This window comes from Patiria miniata, unplaced genomic scaffold (genome assembly GCF_015706575.1).
Source record: "Patiria miniata isolate m_02_andy unplaced genomic scaffold, ASM1570657v1 HiC_scaffold_30, whole genome shotgun sequence".
NCBI classification, from domain to species: Eukaryota; Metazoa; Echinodermata; class Asteroidea; order Valvatida; family Asterinidae; genus Patiria; species Patiria miniata.
Window position 1 is genome coordinate 1,965,080 of NW_024037070.1, and position 15,844 is coordinate 1,980,923.

The 15,844-nt window shown below is 40.3% G+C and overlaps 1 protein-coding gene across 1 annotated transcript; it reads right to left on the reverse strand.

Moving 5' to 3' along the window:
- Positions 1–210: 210 nt before the first annotated feature.
- On the reverse strand, positions 211–15,604 carry LOC119739056 (uncharacterized protein K02A2.6-like). The gene is made up of 4 exons (XM_038213891.1): positions 14,928–15,604; positions 6,790–6,917; positions 1,709–2,524; positions 211–1,623 (listed from the first exon to the last, which is right to left on the reverse strand). Exons 1-4 carry the CDS (start codon positions 15,427–15,429, stop codon positions 457–459), a joined length of 2,613 nt encoding a protein of 870 aa, XP_038069819.1. The 5' UTR covers positions 15,430–15,604; the 3' UTR covers positions 211–456.
- Between the last annotated feature and the right edge of the window lie 240 nt (positions 15,605–15,844).

Consider the following 15,844-nt stretch of genomic DNA (forward strand, 5'->3'; position numbering starts at 1 on the left):
GCTGCTTACCCTTGATCAGCTTTTCGGTCTGGTGCACGTGTTAGGGCGTCTGCGACCACCAGTTGCTTCCCAGGGGTGTAGACTATGTGCAAGTCATACCTCTGTAACCCGAGCAGCAACCGTTGCACTCTGAGTGGGCAATCGTTCAGTGGCTTCTTAAACAGACTGATGAGAGGCTTATGGTCTGTTTCGGCCTCGACCGTAGCTCCGTAGATAAACTGATGAAAGCGCTCGCATGCAAAGACAATTCCAAGAAGCTCCTTCTCTATCTGCGCATAGCGAGTCTCTGCGCTTGTCATGGCTCTCGATGCATAGGCCACGGGCGACCACTTGTCGTCGTGAAGTTGGAGGATCACTGCTCCCAGACCGTCCTTACTTGCATCGGATGACAGGCGTATTGGGCAATTTGAGTCATAGTACTGAAGAACTGGGTCCTTAGATACTGTAGCCTTCAGGTCACTCCATGCTGTCCTGTTCTGGACCCCGCTGCCATTCGTTGTCATCTTTCAGCAGTGCTCGAAGCAGGGCTGATTTTTGCGAGAGTCCCGCGATCCACTTGGCCAAATATGTTACCATGCCCAAGAAGCGCTGAAGCTCTTGCTCGTTTTCTAGTTTGGGCATGTTGTTGATCGCCGCGACCTTATTGGGGTTTGGTTTAACACCATCTGTCGTTACCAGATCATCAATGAATGTGAGCTGTGTGACGCCAATTTCACATTTGCTTCCGTTCAGCTTCAGGTTCACTTGACGTGCTGTTTCAAGTGTCAGTCGTAGGCTGCGATCATGGGCCTCTTTGGTTGCTCCATAGATGATGATGTCGTCAGCGAAGGTACTGACACCATCGATTGACTCGAAGATTTGGTGAACAGTTTTATGGTAGACCTCTGGTGCTGATGATATGCCGAACGGTAGTCTCGTATATCTGTACCTACCGAACGGCGTGTTGAATGTACACAAGCGACTGCTTTTCTCAACCAGTTGAAGCTGCCAAAATCCTTGTGATGCATCGAATTTGGAGTAGTAAGATGCACCCGCAAACTGTGACATGACATGCGTGGGCATTTTGTAGTGCTCTCGTTTAATGGCACGATTGAGATCTCTCGGATCCATGCACACACGAATGTCTCCATTCTTTTTCTTGACAACGACTAGAGAATTAACCCAGTCGGTAGGCTCATCCACTCTGGTGATGACGCCAAGACTCTCCATACGTTCAAGTTCTCTCTTTAGACCATTATGGAGTGCAAATGGTACTTTGCGGCAGGCATGTACAACTGGCTGTGCTGTCTCATCAATGATGATTGGGTGCATCCCTGGCAAACAACCCAGTCCTTCGAATATGTCACCGTATTCGTGTAGCAGGTTCGCGTAGTTGTCGTTGGGGTCTTTTGGTTGCTCCTGATTCGTGACAGCACAGGCTACTTTGACAAGCCCTAACTGTTCGCAAGCTTGTCTACCCAACAGTGCTTGTTTATCACCTGGGACGACGAAGAACAGCATTTTGTGTTTTCGTGCTGCATGGTCCACAGTCACTACACACTTGCCTTTGACGATTATCTGGCTGTGGTTGTAGGTTTTCAGTGTCTCTGTGGCTGGGTGTAGTAGTGGCTTATACCTGTGCCCCTGTATCCAATTTGACAGGTATGATTGTACCATTCATAGCGAGGGAAAATATCCAGTCATTTGCTTGTGTCTTGACTGAATCTACCGTAATGGTGTCCAGAAAAAAGTCAGTGGACTCGTCATTGTCTACTGTGTGCACTTGGCCCTGTGCACGTTTCTTGAAGCAACACTTGGCAAAATGATTTTTGCCTCTACAGTAAGCACATGTTTCACCGTACACTGGGCATTTTCCCGAGACATGCCAGTTGTCGCAGCGTCTACAGTGATGTTTGTCACTAGTTTGTTGCTGTTGATCATTTCTGGGCTTCCAGCAACTGGGCTTTCCTTTAGGTGCATTCTGTGGCTTAGCTGTTGCCTGGGGTTTTCTATTAGCTCCCTGCGGTTTTGGTTTTGCAGATGGATTTTTCTGCACGGCATGTACTGTTGGAGTTGTTGATTGTAGCTCCTTTAAATGCTCTTTCACTAACTCAGCAGCCTTGCAGATTTTGACTGCTTTTTCGAGAGTTAAGTCTTCCTCTCGAAGCAGGCGTTCTCTTGTTACATTAGCGACGATGCCGCATACCAGTCTATCTTTGACCAGCGAATCCTGTAGTGGGCCAAATTCACACTTTTTGCTGTGCTTTTTTAGTCTAGTGAGGTACGCGTCAATGCCTTCACCAGGTTGCTGGCAACAGTTATTGAAGTGAAATCTCTCCAGTGTCAAGTTGGTCTTGGGGGTGCAGCATTTCTCTAGTTTGGCCATTACTTTTGCCAGGCGCATGTTATCCCCTTCGTGGTCGCCCTCTTCATCCCATTTGAATGTATTGTAAACGTCAAGGGCTTGCTCACCGATAACATGCAGCAGGATCGACGTTTGTTGTCTGTCGTCCTTCTTCGATGCCCCAATTGCATCGATGTATAACTGAAAACGTTGTTTAAACCTTTTCCAGTTTTCCGCCACATTACCGGTAAGTTCAAGTGCGCTTGGCGGCGGCAGTACATCCATCACTGCAAGAATAGTTTATCTATTTTGTGCACACAGTAGCCGAAAACATATTCACACACAGTGCAATGTTTGTACGACAGGGCCTACACTGTACCATAGGGCCTACGGTATTGTACAGTACGTAATACACACGCTGAATGTACGTGGAATTTTCCAGAATAAGCGACAGACAGTCAGCCACTTTGCACCTATTTTCGCTGGTTTTGCAGTCCCAAGGGTCCTTTAATACTTCTGACACCATGTAGTATTACTGACAAGGCTGGAGAGATTATATATCGGCTTCCACACGGAGTGATTTATTGACAATCGTCTGATCGTTTACAGGGAGGTTGTACACATAACACACTAGTACAATTGTGTGTACGTTGCATACGTAACCAAGGATAGACATGAATAGACTTGTACCAGTCATGCAATATTTTTTACAACAACCTCCGGTGACCTTTCAGAGGTCAATGACCTATATATACAGTATTTATTGTTATTTATAAGATTTACACTTTAAATCCCAACTTTTTCAAGACCCAACTCTGAAAGTTAGGTGTTCATGCTATGAAGAACATTTTCATATGAAGGACACTTCATATCTGACCTCTGGTGGTGACCTTCAAGAGGTCAATGAACTATGTATGCCCTATTTATAAATATTTATAAGATTTACTATTCAAAACCCCACTTTTTTATAACCCAGGTCTAAAAGTTGGCTCTTCGTGACATGAACAGAATTTTCAGTTGTGTTAACATTTATATTTGACCCCTGGTGACCTTTAAGAGGTCAATAAACTTTGCATACCCTATTTGCCGCTATTTATCTATTAAATATTTCAAATGCCACTTTTTCATGACCCAAGTCTAAATAGTTCAAAACAAGTGTATTTTAAGTATCATTCTACAGCATGTCATGAATTCAGACCCCAAGGACAACTTTGTTAGGACCTCTGATCTCCATTTCCCTTTTTGAAGGGCAGACAGGGGCGCAACAGAATACAAGAGGTACATTGGACAAGAATCACACTCTAACAGTGACCAGTGGGCTTGGTAAAAAGGTTAAAAGTGTGGTGACCCAAATCCATCTAGATACCACAGAGTGTAATAAGTACACAAGAGTGACTATTGCTAGACATTTGTACATATTACATTGTATAGAAAGTCCAACAGTCTTCTATCCCAGTCGCAACGTGTTGAGTCTGCCAATTGAAAAAGGGAAATGGAGGTCAGATGTCACCCCAAATTTTTTTGTGGGATATGAATTCATTACATGACTGTATAATAATAGGTGCAATACCTTTCCTTTTGCAATATTGAGGCTTCGGTCACAAAAAAAAGGCGTTTTCACGAATAAATATGAAAAATAGCGACAAATAAGGGCATATAAAATTCATTGACCTATCAAAGGGTACCAAAGGCCAGATATGATGTCCCCATGTCTGAAAATTCTTTTCATGTCACAAAGAGCCAACTTTTAGACCTGGGTCATAAAATAGTTGGGTTTTGAATAAATCTTATAAATATCTATGATAAGGCATACAAACTTTATTGACCTCTTGAAGGTCACCAGAGGTCAGATATGAAATGCCCTACATATGAAAAATGATCATAGCATGAACACCTAACATTAAGACTTGGTCTTGAAAAAGTCTTGGTCTTGACAAAGTTGGGGTTTATAGAGTAAATCATAATAACGATAAATATGTATACAAAGGTCATTGAACTCTGGAAGGTCACTAAAGGTCAAACATTGTTTTTGCTTTTACATCTGATCTTTATTTTCATGGCCTGAAATCCTATGACATAAACTTGGGTCATAAGAAAGTGGAGTTTTCAATAACAATTGTTATAAATAGTGTATGTAAAGGTCATTGACCTCTCAAAGGTCACTAGAGTCAAACATGAAATGTATCCATATCTGACAATTTTCTTTATGGCATGAAGAACCAATGTGCAAAGTTTCATGCTTTAGGTCATAAAGTACACAACCATATCACTCAACAGCCCCACTATTGAGTACAATAATCTCTCAAAATAATGTTAGTGCTAACCTCTGATCTACATAAATGACAACAAAGAATCTAGTGTCCATTTAATTCACGAAGTATCGTCCATAAAGTTCATTTAAATATGCTACCATTCCATAGCACATTGTACACACAGTCATACAGTCGACTCGTGAATCGATGAGTTCATGAGCGTGCGTATGTTCCCCGTTGAAGATGAACGATGGCAATGGGCGGAATCGAAAGAGGTCGCCGAAAGTTTGTTGAAACAGTGTCCAAAATCATGAATCTCACTTGTACAGTGGGGAGCAGGACGTAACCAATCTGACACCATATAAATACTTAATGTTATTTATTGGATAGTGCTTGATTCTAGGAGATTATGTTCTCTGGTAACATTGATCTGGGTTACTTTATTAGTGGCCATTATACAAGACTATATTTAGACTGCTCGAAAGAGGGCGTTACACCATGCACAGAGGATGAGAGAGGTAGCCCGCTCCGATATTTTTGACTCTCTTGAAGTTTTTCTGGTATATACCCTGCTATCAGAGATAACCTCTTCCTCAGAGGATGTAGTGTGCTGCTGAACTTGTGACACTGTGTTCCATTTGACGCAAAGAGGCATACACTGGTTTCATCAGTTTCGTATACTTTTGTGGTGCACATGAAAGCCCATTTGGCAGACAGGTGAATTGAAACAAGGATTCTTTCCAAAAGAATCGAAGAAATTTCCTAAAATCTTGGTGCACTGGAACACAATAGTGTGCATCTTTTAAATCTATTGATGCCATGAAGCACCCTTTAGAAACCAACTTAGTGCAATATCAAATGTCTCCATCTTAAAATGGTGGTTTTCTTTTAGGTACAGTAACGTCTCTCTTGGATGGGAAACATAATGAATTTTTTTTAAAGTTTATAAATCAGTTGTTTTAATATTGTGCTGTTTTGTGTTGTATAAACATGATCCTATACTTTGTTGTAATTTTATGCTTCTATTCCTTTTAACTGCTATTTAACAATTTTTAATTCCTGTAAAGTGTAAACGTGGTTATATCAGCGACTCTTTTGTGGCTGCCTACCTCATGTTTTTATACGAATAAACCAGAATAATAATAATAATCAAATAAGAGTCAAAGATACATCTTTAATACACACACTATTGCTGGGACTCATTTTTGTGCATGCGCGATCCTATCCCATGGAATTCCATATCTGCCAGAGAGTGGCAGTATAGAAATCACCATTTCGTCAGAATGACCCTAATACCTCTTTCTTCCAAAAATGCGATTTCAAGAATTGTCGTCACAATTGTCTTCAAACATCGCGATAAAACCTGAGTTGAAAAGTTTTTAAGGGTTTTTAATGAAGATATTTATGTTTTAAAGTTATTGACAGTTGTTGAAAAAGTATTCTGTCATTTTCTTTGATGTTCATGCGCCAAACAGTCAGAATACACAAACAATTTCCTTTTTTTTTTTTTTTACAAAACAGGTTTAAGGGTCATTACATTTAAATGGAGATATTATACGAATGGATTGAGCAATTTCATTAATTTTGTTTTCATCTAAAAGTAGCTTATGAAATTGGCTTTCCAGTCACTTATATTTTTGGTGTTACATTTTTTTTTATATGAAATATATTTTTGGGGGTTTGGGCTTCCGCTTTTTTGGGACCCTGTATGACATCTTTGGATAAAGGGTATGATTGAATACTTGATATGGTCAGGTGATGGCAGAGGACATTAAGCTGTGGTGTGAGCACTGTAAGAGCTGCTAGAGACCAAGGTACCAGTAGTTAACATTTCATCCAGCAAGCCTTTAAAGCTTGTCGGGATTGACTTCCTCAAACTTCAGTGGTCGAAAGAAGGGAAAAAATACTTGTAGACACTGACCATTCAAGAAGTATGCATGAGCCTTTCCCACCTTTGATCAGAGAACAGGTGCTGAATTCTTATTTAAAAATTCACTGAGAATCAAGGCAGAATTCACTCATATCAAGGCAGAAATTTTGAAGGTTAACTAATAAGAGAGCTTTGCAGGTGGCTGTGTTCTTGTTCAGTGTAAAATCATGAATGGCATACAGAAGTTAGCTGATTGATTGTGCAAATGAGGACAATAGTGCTGAACCCTGGGTGTGTTAACTCTTACTATTTGTTTGTTAAACCATAATTTATCAAAAACTTACCATGAGGGCCGACACTTTGTTCCAATGAAATGGTCGCATTTTCACCTTGGAGGTCACCTCAAATTTTCTTGTGACTGGTGCAGCTATCTCGGGAGGAGGGGGTGGTGCCGGCGGGGGAGGAATAAAAGCTGCAATTGATGAAATAGTTATAGAAACATCAAAACTATTATAAGCCATGGTATACAAAGTGATTGTGTGCATTATTTCACATCAACATACATAACAAACATGCATTTTAAAATAAAAACATTTTTTTTCCCCACCGGAATGTTCTCCATGACAATTTTTTTGTTAGATCAGCATTTGACCCGTGCTGTTATTTTTTTTTTACATTATCCACTCCACATTCAAGATATGAATTCCTGATCAATAAAGAGAATAAATGAAATATCAAAATTTCAGCTCATGTGCCAAACATAATTATATTGCGTTTTGAATACTGTAATCTTATTGGTTTAGAATGGCCACTTGTCAAGTTTTAAAAAAAATGACAGTTTACTTCTTATACACTGTCTTGCAAACAAATTACCTCATATACACTGTGTTGCATATTATTTATCTCATATAAGCTGCATTCGCATTGGACAAGTAAAGTAAAAGTTATCGTTATTGATTATTAACATTCCACTGTTCGTCCATGTGTCCCCAGTTGGTTTATTCATGGCCAGCAGAAAGTCCTTGGCTACGTAAACCATAATATCAAACTGTACATTTTTCATGCAGCAACTTTCTGCATTGGATTTGTCAGTGATGTAATACTGAGGATGTAACTCTTCTGCGACCTGGTTGGCCCTGTAAAACTTCCCGCTGCGGAGGGATAAACAAGCAACTGACGATCGACACTTAACAATTTGTAAAGTTTACTGGCTCTCCGCACTAGATTTAATTTGGTCAAGTTGACAGCAGCCTCCGTACGATTTATCAAAAAAGTCTGATGTAGGCTAACAGCTTCAGTCCAAAATTTGGCCACCGGTATCAAAATGATCGAAAGGAGCAATGCTCATAGCCAGTTTTGGCAAGGTATGCACATTGGAAAATGTGTGATAGCTTTGCAGTGTGAGTGGTGGCAGTCTTTCGGGTGTTATCACTTTTACATTTCTTTTTTCAAAATGGCCGCCAATATACTTGTTACCGAATTAATTATATAATATGTGGTAACAAACAGGGTTTGGCTGCCGTTTTTGTTTATAAAGTGATTGCACCCAAAAAGCTGCCACCGCTGCAATGCTATCACATATTTTCCAACTACAGGGGTGCATACCGTGCCAAAAATCACAATGAGAATTATTCCCCTCATTTGATACTGACCAAACCCCCAGGCTGATGGCCTAATGTAGACATGACCACAGACTAATCCTGCAACAATCGTTTTCTGAGGTTTCACCAGGCTCGCACCAGTTGAGCTCAGGTATTAAATACGTACGCACTCTAGGCCCCTTTGATCAATGGGGTTACAAAAATGTGTGTGAACCTTGTCTTTAAGAATGCATTCTACAAGCAGGTTCTACAAGCGCTTGCAATGGGCATGTATGTGGGGTTATGCATTTTGTGAATGTGTACGAATGATATAGTTTTTTTTTAAAGCATTAGGCCGTTTTTTTTTAATTACTTGGATTACGGAATCGCCGCTGGAAAAAATCGGAATTTTGAAAAAAATTAAAAAAATCGCCGCCGGAAATTGTCGATTCTGACTACCCCAAAAAAAAACTTAAAAAAAAAAAACATGTGCCTATTGTACAAAAAACTCTATATTGCGCGCTGTCCAGGCCTGTAAACCATAGTATTAGTACTGGTTTGATCGAACGACATGACTTAGACTGGCGACGACTACAGACTGTGCCGTGCGGGCCGCGCGCAGCCATGTATGGTGAGTAAAGTCGTACCTTTGCACCTTTTGTGTAAAATGTGTATTTCTATTGTTCTAAAGGAGATGTTTGGAAAGGCGTTGTTAGAAATATATACTTTAGATATTCTGAAATTACGGGTCACGTTCTGTTCAACAGTACATGTACAGTGAAACTATACCGCTCCCCCGTAGTGAATAGTGGTCTAGTCCTCTGACCTGTTTGGTGCATGCATGGAATCGGACAACCTAGCTAGCTAGCTATGCACTGTACTGGGTCACGTCATGTACGTTCACGATGCCACAGCACCCGGAACCTACAGTCTACGCGTTTGTTATGAGCCACGGTTTTTCATTTAGTTGCTGCCATTCTTTGTACACAGAGCATTACAAAACTCATAAAATATACGCCAGTACCAATTATTGCACAGGTTTGAAGAAATAAAGAAAGGAAAGGGCCGTTGGTCACTCCATGGTCACTATTTCTTTGAAACCGTGGTTTTGAAAATGCAGTGACTGTTCATTCTCGTGCCCGTTTTTGTTTCTTCATGTCTCTATGGGCGCCGCCATGTTGGATGATAGGGCGCCCCCATTTTTTTTTTTTTTTTTTTTTTTTCATCTCCCGCTCGCCGCCGGAAATGGGGACCCAAAAATTCCGTAATCCAAGTAATGAAAAAAAAACGGCCTTACTCGTGTGCATGTGTCTAGGATCAAAACTAGATTCTCCTACAAGTGACGAACTGATAATTGTCCCATTTACGGATACTTTGTATGTGTTGTAATGCGGCGCAAAGTCCTGAAAAGCTGCATTCATTCTGGTCTATTCGCAAAGAGTCCATCAGGTACAGTTGTAAAACACTGGGTAATTATTATTAAGTCTTTAGGGCTCTATGATGTTCATGGTTTTATAGTCCTTAATTTTAGTCAGTGATTCTTGTGTCCTGTTCTTTTGTCTCTCCGTCTTTCCAGTCAGTATGTTCTGGGAGTCTGGACTGGTCTGAGTTTCCTCGAGTGTTGAATTTTTAGCCTCTTACTTTATTGTATTTCAAGCCTCCTGTACATTTATTTATTTATTTATTTGATGTCAACTGTATTGTAAATTTTTTAATGTAGTTTTATACTGACTTTTTAATGATGGCCCATTGAAAATTATCCCCGCGATGACATGGCTACCATCAATAAAATCAATAAATAAAGTTAATTATAATAACAAGTATAACCTTAGAGGCAAAACTGTATTGTGGCAAATAGGTTGGATTGATTGCTCGTGGTCCAATGTAAAAACATCGAAATTAGTGTAGAATAGTTAGAATAAGGTAAAATTGGGGTTAGGGGTCATTTAAGTTGGAAAAAAATGTGTGCACAAGTCTATGCGAATGTCTCCCTAATATTATTATTTCTAGTTAACATAGCTTTATCAGCCAGCGGACAGCTTTTGATTAGTCCAAAGAAAAGCAGTTTAGCCACTTTGCAGTTGATGATGCAGTTGATGATGCACCAGGAGGATGACTGTCCATTGGAGAAGGTGTGTCTGTACCCCAAGGTGTTCAGCTTGTTGGACTGTTTTCTTCAGCATGAGACCAGTTGAACCAACGAAGACAGGATGTATGGTGGCTTTGACGTGCCACATTTTCTGGGTCTCCATCCTCAGGTCTTGGTATTTGTCACATTTCTCGGCAAACTTCCTTCTGATGTTGCCGTCTGCAGGAATGCTGACTTCGATTGTCGTTGTCTTTGGCGATAATGTCAGGTTTGTTAGCCATGATGGTACGATCTGTTTGTACTGGCTGATCCCACAGCAGCTTCATGACATCATTTTCTGCAACTGGGGGAAGAGTGTGCTCGTAGTCCTCGTACCATCTGCGTGCAGCATTGATACCTGTTTGGCGACACAATTGCCTGATCTTACATCCGCTGATAACATGGTTGATTGTTTCCTCACTCTCACCACACATTCGGCACGTTCCAGCCACTTGCAGTCTTAGGATGTTCTTTTCACATGAGTGTGTGCGCATGACTTGGTCCTGGATCGCCACTGCCATTCCTTCTGTTTCCGGCTTCGGTTGCCCATACCGAAGTCATTGGTATGATGATTCAGGTGCTGCACTGACTTCTTCAGCTACTCTGCAGTGTTGCCCATGTTCTGCTCTGTTCTGTATGATACTGACAGTACTCCAGTTATGATGAGGACAGAGGGCGCCAATGTTGTGTCACGTATTGATATTACTGATATTAGGCCTTTGTAGGTCTCTCTCATCAGATCTTCGTAACTCTGGTTAAAATTGTATGTGCGCATGCAAGAGGGGGTTGGTGCTTCAAAGTCGAACTTGAATGGTTGAGATGCCCAGAGCTTGTCTAATCTAGCCTCAAACGACTTGACACTAGGTGCCGTAACAACAAAGTTGGGGAGTCTATTCCATGCGTCTACTGATCGGTGCACGTGGAAGAATTTCCTCAAATCCAACCAGGTTTTGATCTTGGCTACTTTATATTGATGACCCCTTGTGCCATTAGTGTCGAGTTGGATGAAGTTTGTTACATCTGTGTCGTATTTCCCTATGAGTATTTTGAACATTTCGATCAGGTCCCCTCTTGAGCGTCTGTATGCTAAGGTTGGTAATTCCAGGTGCTTCAGTCTGTCCTCATAAGACATGTCTTTCAGGCCAGGGATGAGTTTATTTGCTCGTCTTTGGACATTTTCTATTGCAGTGATGTGCTTTTTATGGTGCGGTGCCCAGACTTGGTTGGTATATTCAAGGTGAGGCCTTACCAGTGCTTTGTAGAGCAGTAGGAAACTTTCCTTGTCCAAGTACTTGAATGTCCGTCTGATTAGACCCATGATGGAATTGGCCATGTTTATTTTTGAAGCCATGTGGCAGCAGAAAGATAGCTTTTCATCAATGATGACCCCGATGTTCCGTTCTTCTTTTACTCTGTTTAGTTGATGCCGATTTTCACCATTGTGTATTGTTTAATTCCTGTATTCGTAGTACTCTCAATTCCTGTACACTTGTCAGGATGGAATTTCAGTGGTGAGTCGTGAGTCCATTCGACCATACGATCTATGTCATGTTGGAGCATTTTGCAGTCCTCCTCGGATGAGATATGCCTAAAAATCTTTGTATCATCAGCAAGGGAGGTATACTTCAGAGTCCTGAGCCATCTCTAGTAGCGAGTTGATATAGATAACAAACAAGATTGGTCCCTTACTGATTGCCTTGTGCTGAATAGTTGATTGTCTTTTATGTAGTCAACCAGGGAGTTTCTAATGAGTGTTTCAAGTACTTCGCAGACCACTGGTGAGACTAACTGGTCTGTAGTTCCCTGCAGTCGCTTATATGTTTTAGAAAATGTTATTGGAGTAAGGATGTGAAAGTAGAATCACCAAAATATACTTTTCAAATTATATAAAAATTAAGGTATACCCAAATATGGGAATAAATATATTACACGGCAGGGATTAACCATTTATGCAGATTAGGCACCCTTCCCAAAATAATTGCAGGTTTCACCCCTTCTAAATATCTTCTTTAGGGCTATAAGAATCTATCTGCCAAGTTTGGTGCTTTAGACTAGTCGGTCACGATCTTGTCGAAAATTGGGTCTAAGCCGCCCGACTAATAGTCCTTATAGGAAAGGAGGGACGGAGTTATCTCAGACTTTCAGCAGGCTCTTAGTTCACCATCCGAAGGACATTAGTGACTTGCAACAAACACGCGAACAATCCAGTCTTGCTTCCTTGCGGCTGGCCAAGTCGGATCTCCATCAGTATACATGCTATGCCCTTTGCATACTCTGCCCAATGTTCGGGCCCTCAGTCCTAAAGCACTTTGGTAATACAGCAAATCAGGAAGTCCTTACAATCACCACTTCTTCATCCAGCCACTCCCAGGTTGGACTCTGTTAACTGGAGGGCCTCCACCTAATCGCTTGGATAAGACTTTTTTTCTCTGCCTCATGGTCTGTTTGAGAGGAACACTTTTGGCTCCCAGTAATGTAATAATTGACCAGTAGTGTAATACTAACCAGTAATGTAATATTGAACAGTAATGTATTAATTGTTGCCGTAATAAAGCAACCAGTAATGTACTAAAAACTGACTAGTAATGTAATAACCAAAACTGACCATCTAGAATTGTGTTTGTGGACAAAAACAAGCTGTTTCGGCTGTTTGAAATAACTGACGTCAGTTAGATTTTCCTGTGTAACACATCCATGTCTAGGTGTCTTTTGTTAATGGATACAACGAACAGAACAAAGTACTCCCTAACTAAAAAGAGAATAAAGGAAATCAATAGTTGGATAAAACATATTGAATAAGGCCAGTAAGAAAAGCACAGTTTAAGTACACGCAATATGAAATCAACCATAAATGGGTCAAAGTACAGCAGTTACCTCCCTCTTTTGGGAATTAACTTTACGACGCCTCTGTGAGTCCAGACTAAAAGGCCTCTAGGACCAGTAGTGATACCCTGTAACCTTAGACAGATAATGAGTTTACCATGAACTTCAATGTGTAGAAAGTCTATGGCCACAAAATGCATGTTTAATGTTATGTAAATTGACACCTGATGACGTCATCATGGCGTCACCTCAATTTTTAACCTATAACACGTCCCTGTCTATGTACCCACAAATTTTCAACCCAATCGGACTTGTACTTCCAAAGATATAAGGCTCTGCAATACGCACTTTGAATGTGACGTAACCTGACACCTGATGATGCCATGATGACAATTTTTTTCTAGAACCATCTATGGGTGGTGGTCCAAGTAATGCGCCCAGTCTGAAGTCTATCGGACTTACAAAAATGCCAAAGTGTATGGTCAGAAGAAATAAGTATACAAAACCTATGGAGAGGTGTATGAAAAAGGAAAACTAAAAAAAAGTAGACCTGTGATTGTGGACAATCAAATAGCTGTTTCGGCAACAGATTTATCAAGAACTGTCATGTAGGACGTCATAATGACGTCACACATTTTTGCATGTATCTATGGCCTACCGAATCTAATACAATTTTTTTTTTGAATTTACCACGTTTCGTTGATGAGATATGACTAAAATGTCAAAAATTTGAATAATTCATATAAAATCAATTTTTGTCTATAACATGTCTCGGAATACCTGCATACGAAGTTTGAACCCAATCGGACTTCCCGTTCTGTAGATATAGGGCCTTAAAATATGCACGTAATCATGACGTCATGATTCAGCGTACATCTTTAGATAGTGGTCTAAGTGTGTGCCAGATTTGAAGTCAATCGGATTTGAAAAAAAGTCCAAAAAAGCTGCTCCGAACGAAAACATGTGTTATCCTAGGGAAAACGGAGTGGAAAAAAAAAAATTACAAAAACAGTAGCTGTTTCGGCGTAAACCGGAACAGCTAAAAAAAAACTAGAGGTTTTGCTTTTGTTGAGTTACAAACACTGAGTGGTCGGGCAGGCAATTTTTTCAATAAACACTACCGAGTTAAGTTATGAATATGTTTATGTAAGAACAAAGGATCACAAAATTAAATCCTTTCCAGTACAATCAATTATTTTGTTAAAAAAAATGTATCTATGGCCTACCGAACCTAATGCAAAAAGAATTTTGAATTTACCACGTGGATTTTATTAATCACATTGTTTGCCTAATGACCAGGGTTGTTAATAAAGATATTGTGTATTCTGTGTCATTTTTTTTTTGTAGTCCAAACAGTCAGAATATATACACAGTTGCTTTTTGGGGGGGGGATGCAACAGGTTTTAGGGTCATTGCATTTTAATTATGATATTCTTTGAACGGATTGAGCAATTTCAGTAATTTTTTTCATCTAATGATTAGTTTCTGAAATTGGTTTTCCAGTCATTATTATATTTGGCGCAACATATTTCTTTAAATATGATATATATTTTTTGGGTTTGGGTTAAGCTTTTTTTTTACTCACCACGTACTGCTGTTTAATTTAAATAAATGAAGCGAAAACTGTTTTACACTCGAGGCTTCTGCGCAGTTTTCAGTGGCCTATATCCTGGCTTACAAGCCTATAATTTAAGTCTGTCCAAGGCGCTATGATTATGCACGTGTACAAAAAACAAGGCCATGCATCCATCATCCGGGACGGTCCTGACCGATCCCATGTGCATAAGTGTGCTAGTGCACATATATTGCATTATTATTCATGTTTCCAGTGATGCCACATGATCTCGGTGGTGAAATGGTGACATAGCATAAATTATGATAAGTGTAAATTACTCCGGGTGTGATACTGGCGCTACCTTCTTTCTCATGCTTGCTATGAAAAGTGGCTTACCTGGCCTTGGTGCGATATCATCTGATGAACTGTCCTTGCCTTCCTTGCTCACATCACTTGAGAGATGCCTTGGAAACTCATTGGAGTAATCATTATTTGCAGCAATACGAGGTGGGAGGGGAGGAGGGCTTTTGTTTTTATTCACTGCAGTCATTGTAGATGACGAAAACACCTTAGCCTGCTTCAAATTACGCCAAAATGACTGTCCACCATTTTTACTCTTCTTTGTGCTTGTCATTTGTTGAATTTTGGTTTTATTTGAGCGCTGATCAGCAGTCTTTTGTTTAATGTCAGCGTCTTTTTCAGATGTACTCTGTCTAGGAGGCAAAGGTGGAGGAATTTCACTGTGTGGATTGCTAGGCTCCTCATATTTTGGTCCAGAGAATTCAACTTTTTTGATGTCCTTCTCTGTACCTGGTTGCCGTAGTGGCAGAGGGGGAGGGTTCTTGTACGGATAGACATGATTAGTTTGGGATAAGTGCCACATGCGTCGTTTTTGCATCGGAGAAATGGATGGAGAAAACAACTTATTTTCTGACCGTCCAGATACAGGGTGTTGGTGATCTTTTTTCAGTTCCTTAGACAATGGTAAGTGCAGCTGAGGTTTGAAGGAAGTTTGAGGAAGTGGTGGAGGAGGATCCTTGGGTGGTAGTTTTTCTCGGAGAGCAAATCCTCGGTCTACTGCATATTTAAATTAAAAAAAGTTCAAAAGATAACGTTTTATGTTAGGCATCCGTACAAATATTTGGAAAACACATTTTTACTACCCATTTTACATCATGCAACAGCAATGTTGATGATGTAAATAACATAACAAGCAACATTTTTAATATAATTTTATATCAAGTCTTCATGCACATTCACTTTTCATACTGGATTCATAACATTCCATGTAAAAATAGCTTTTTCCAGTCACA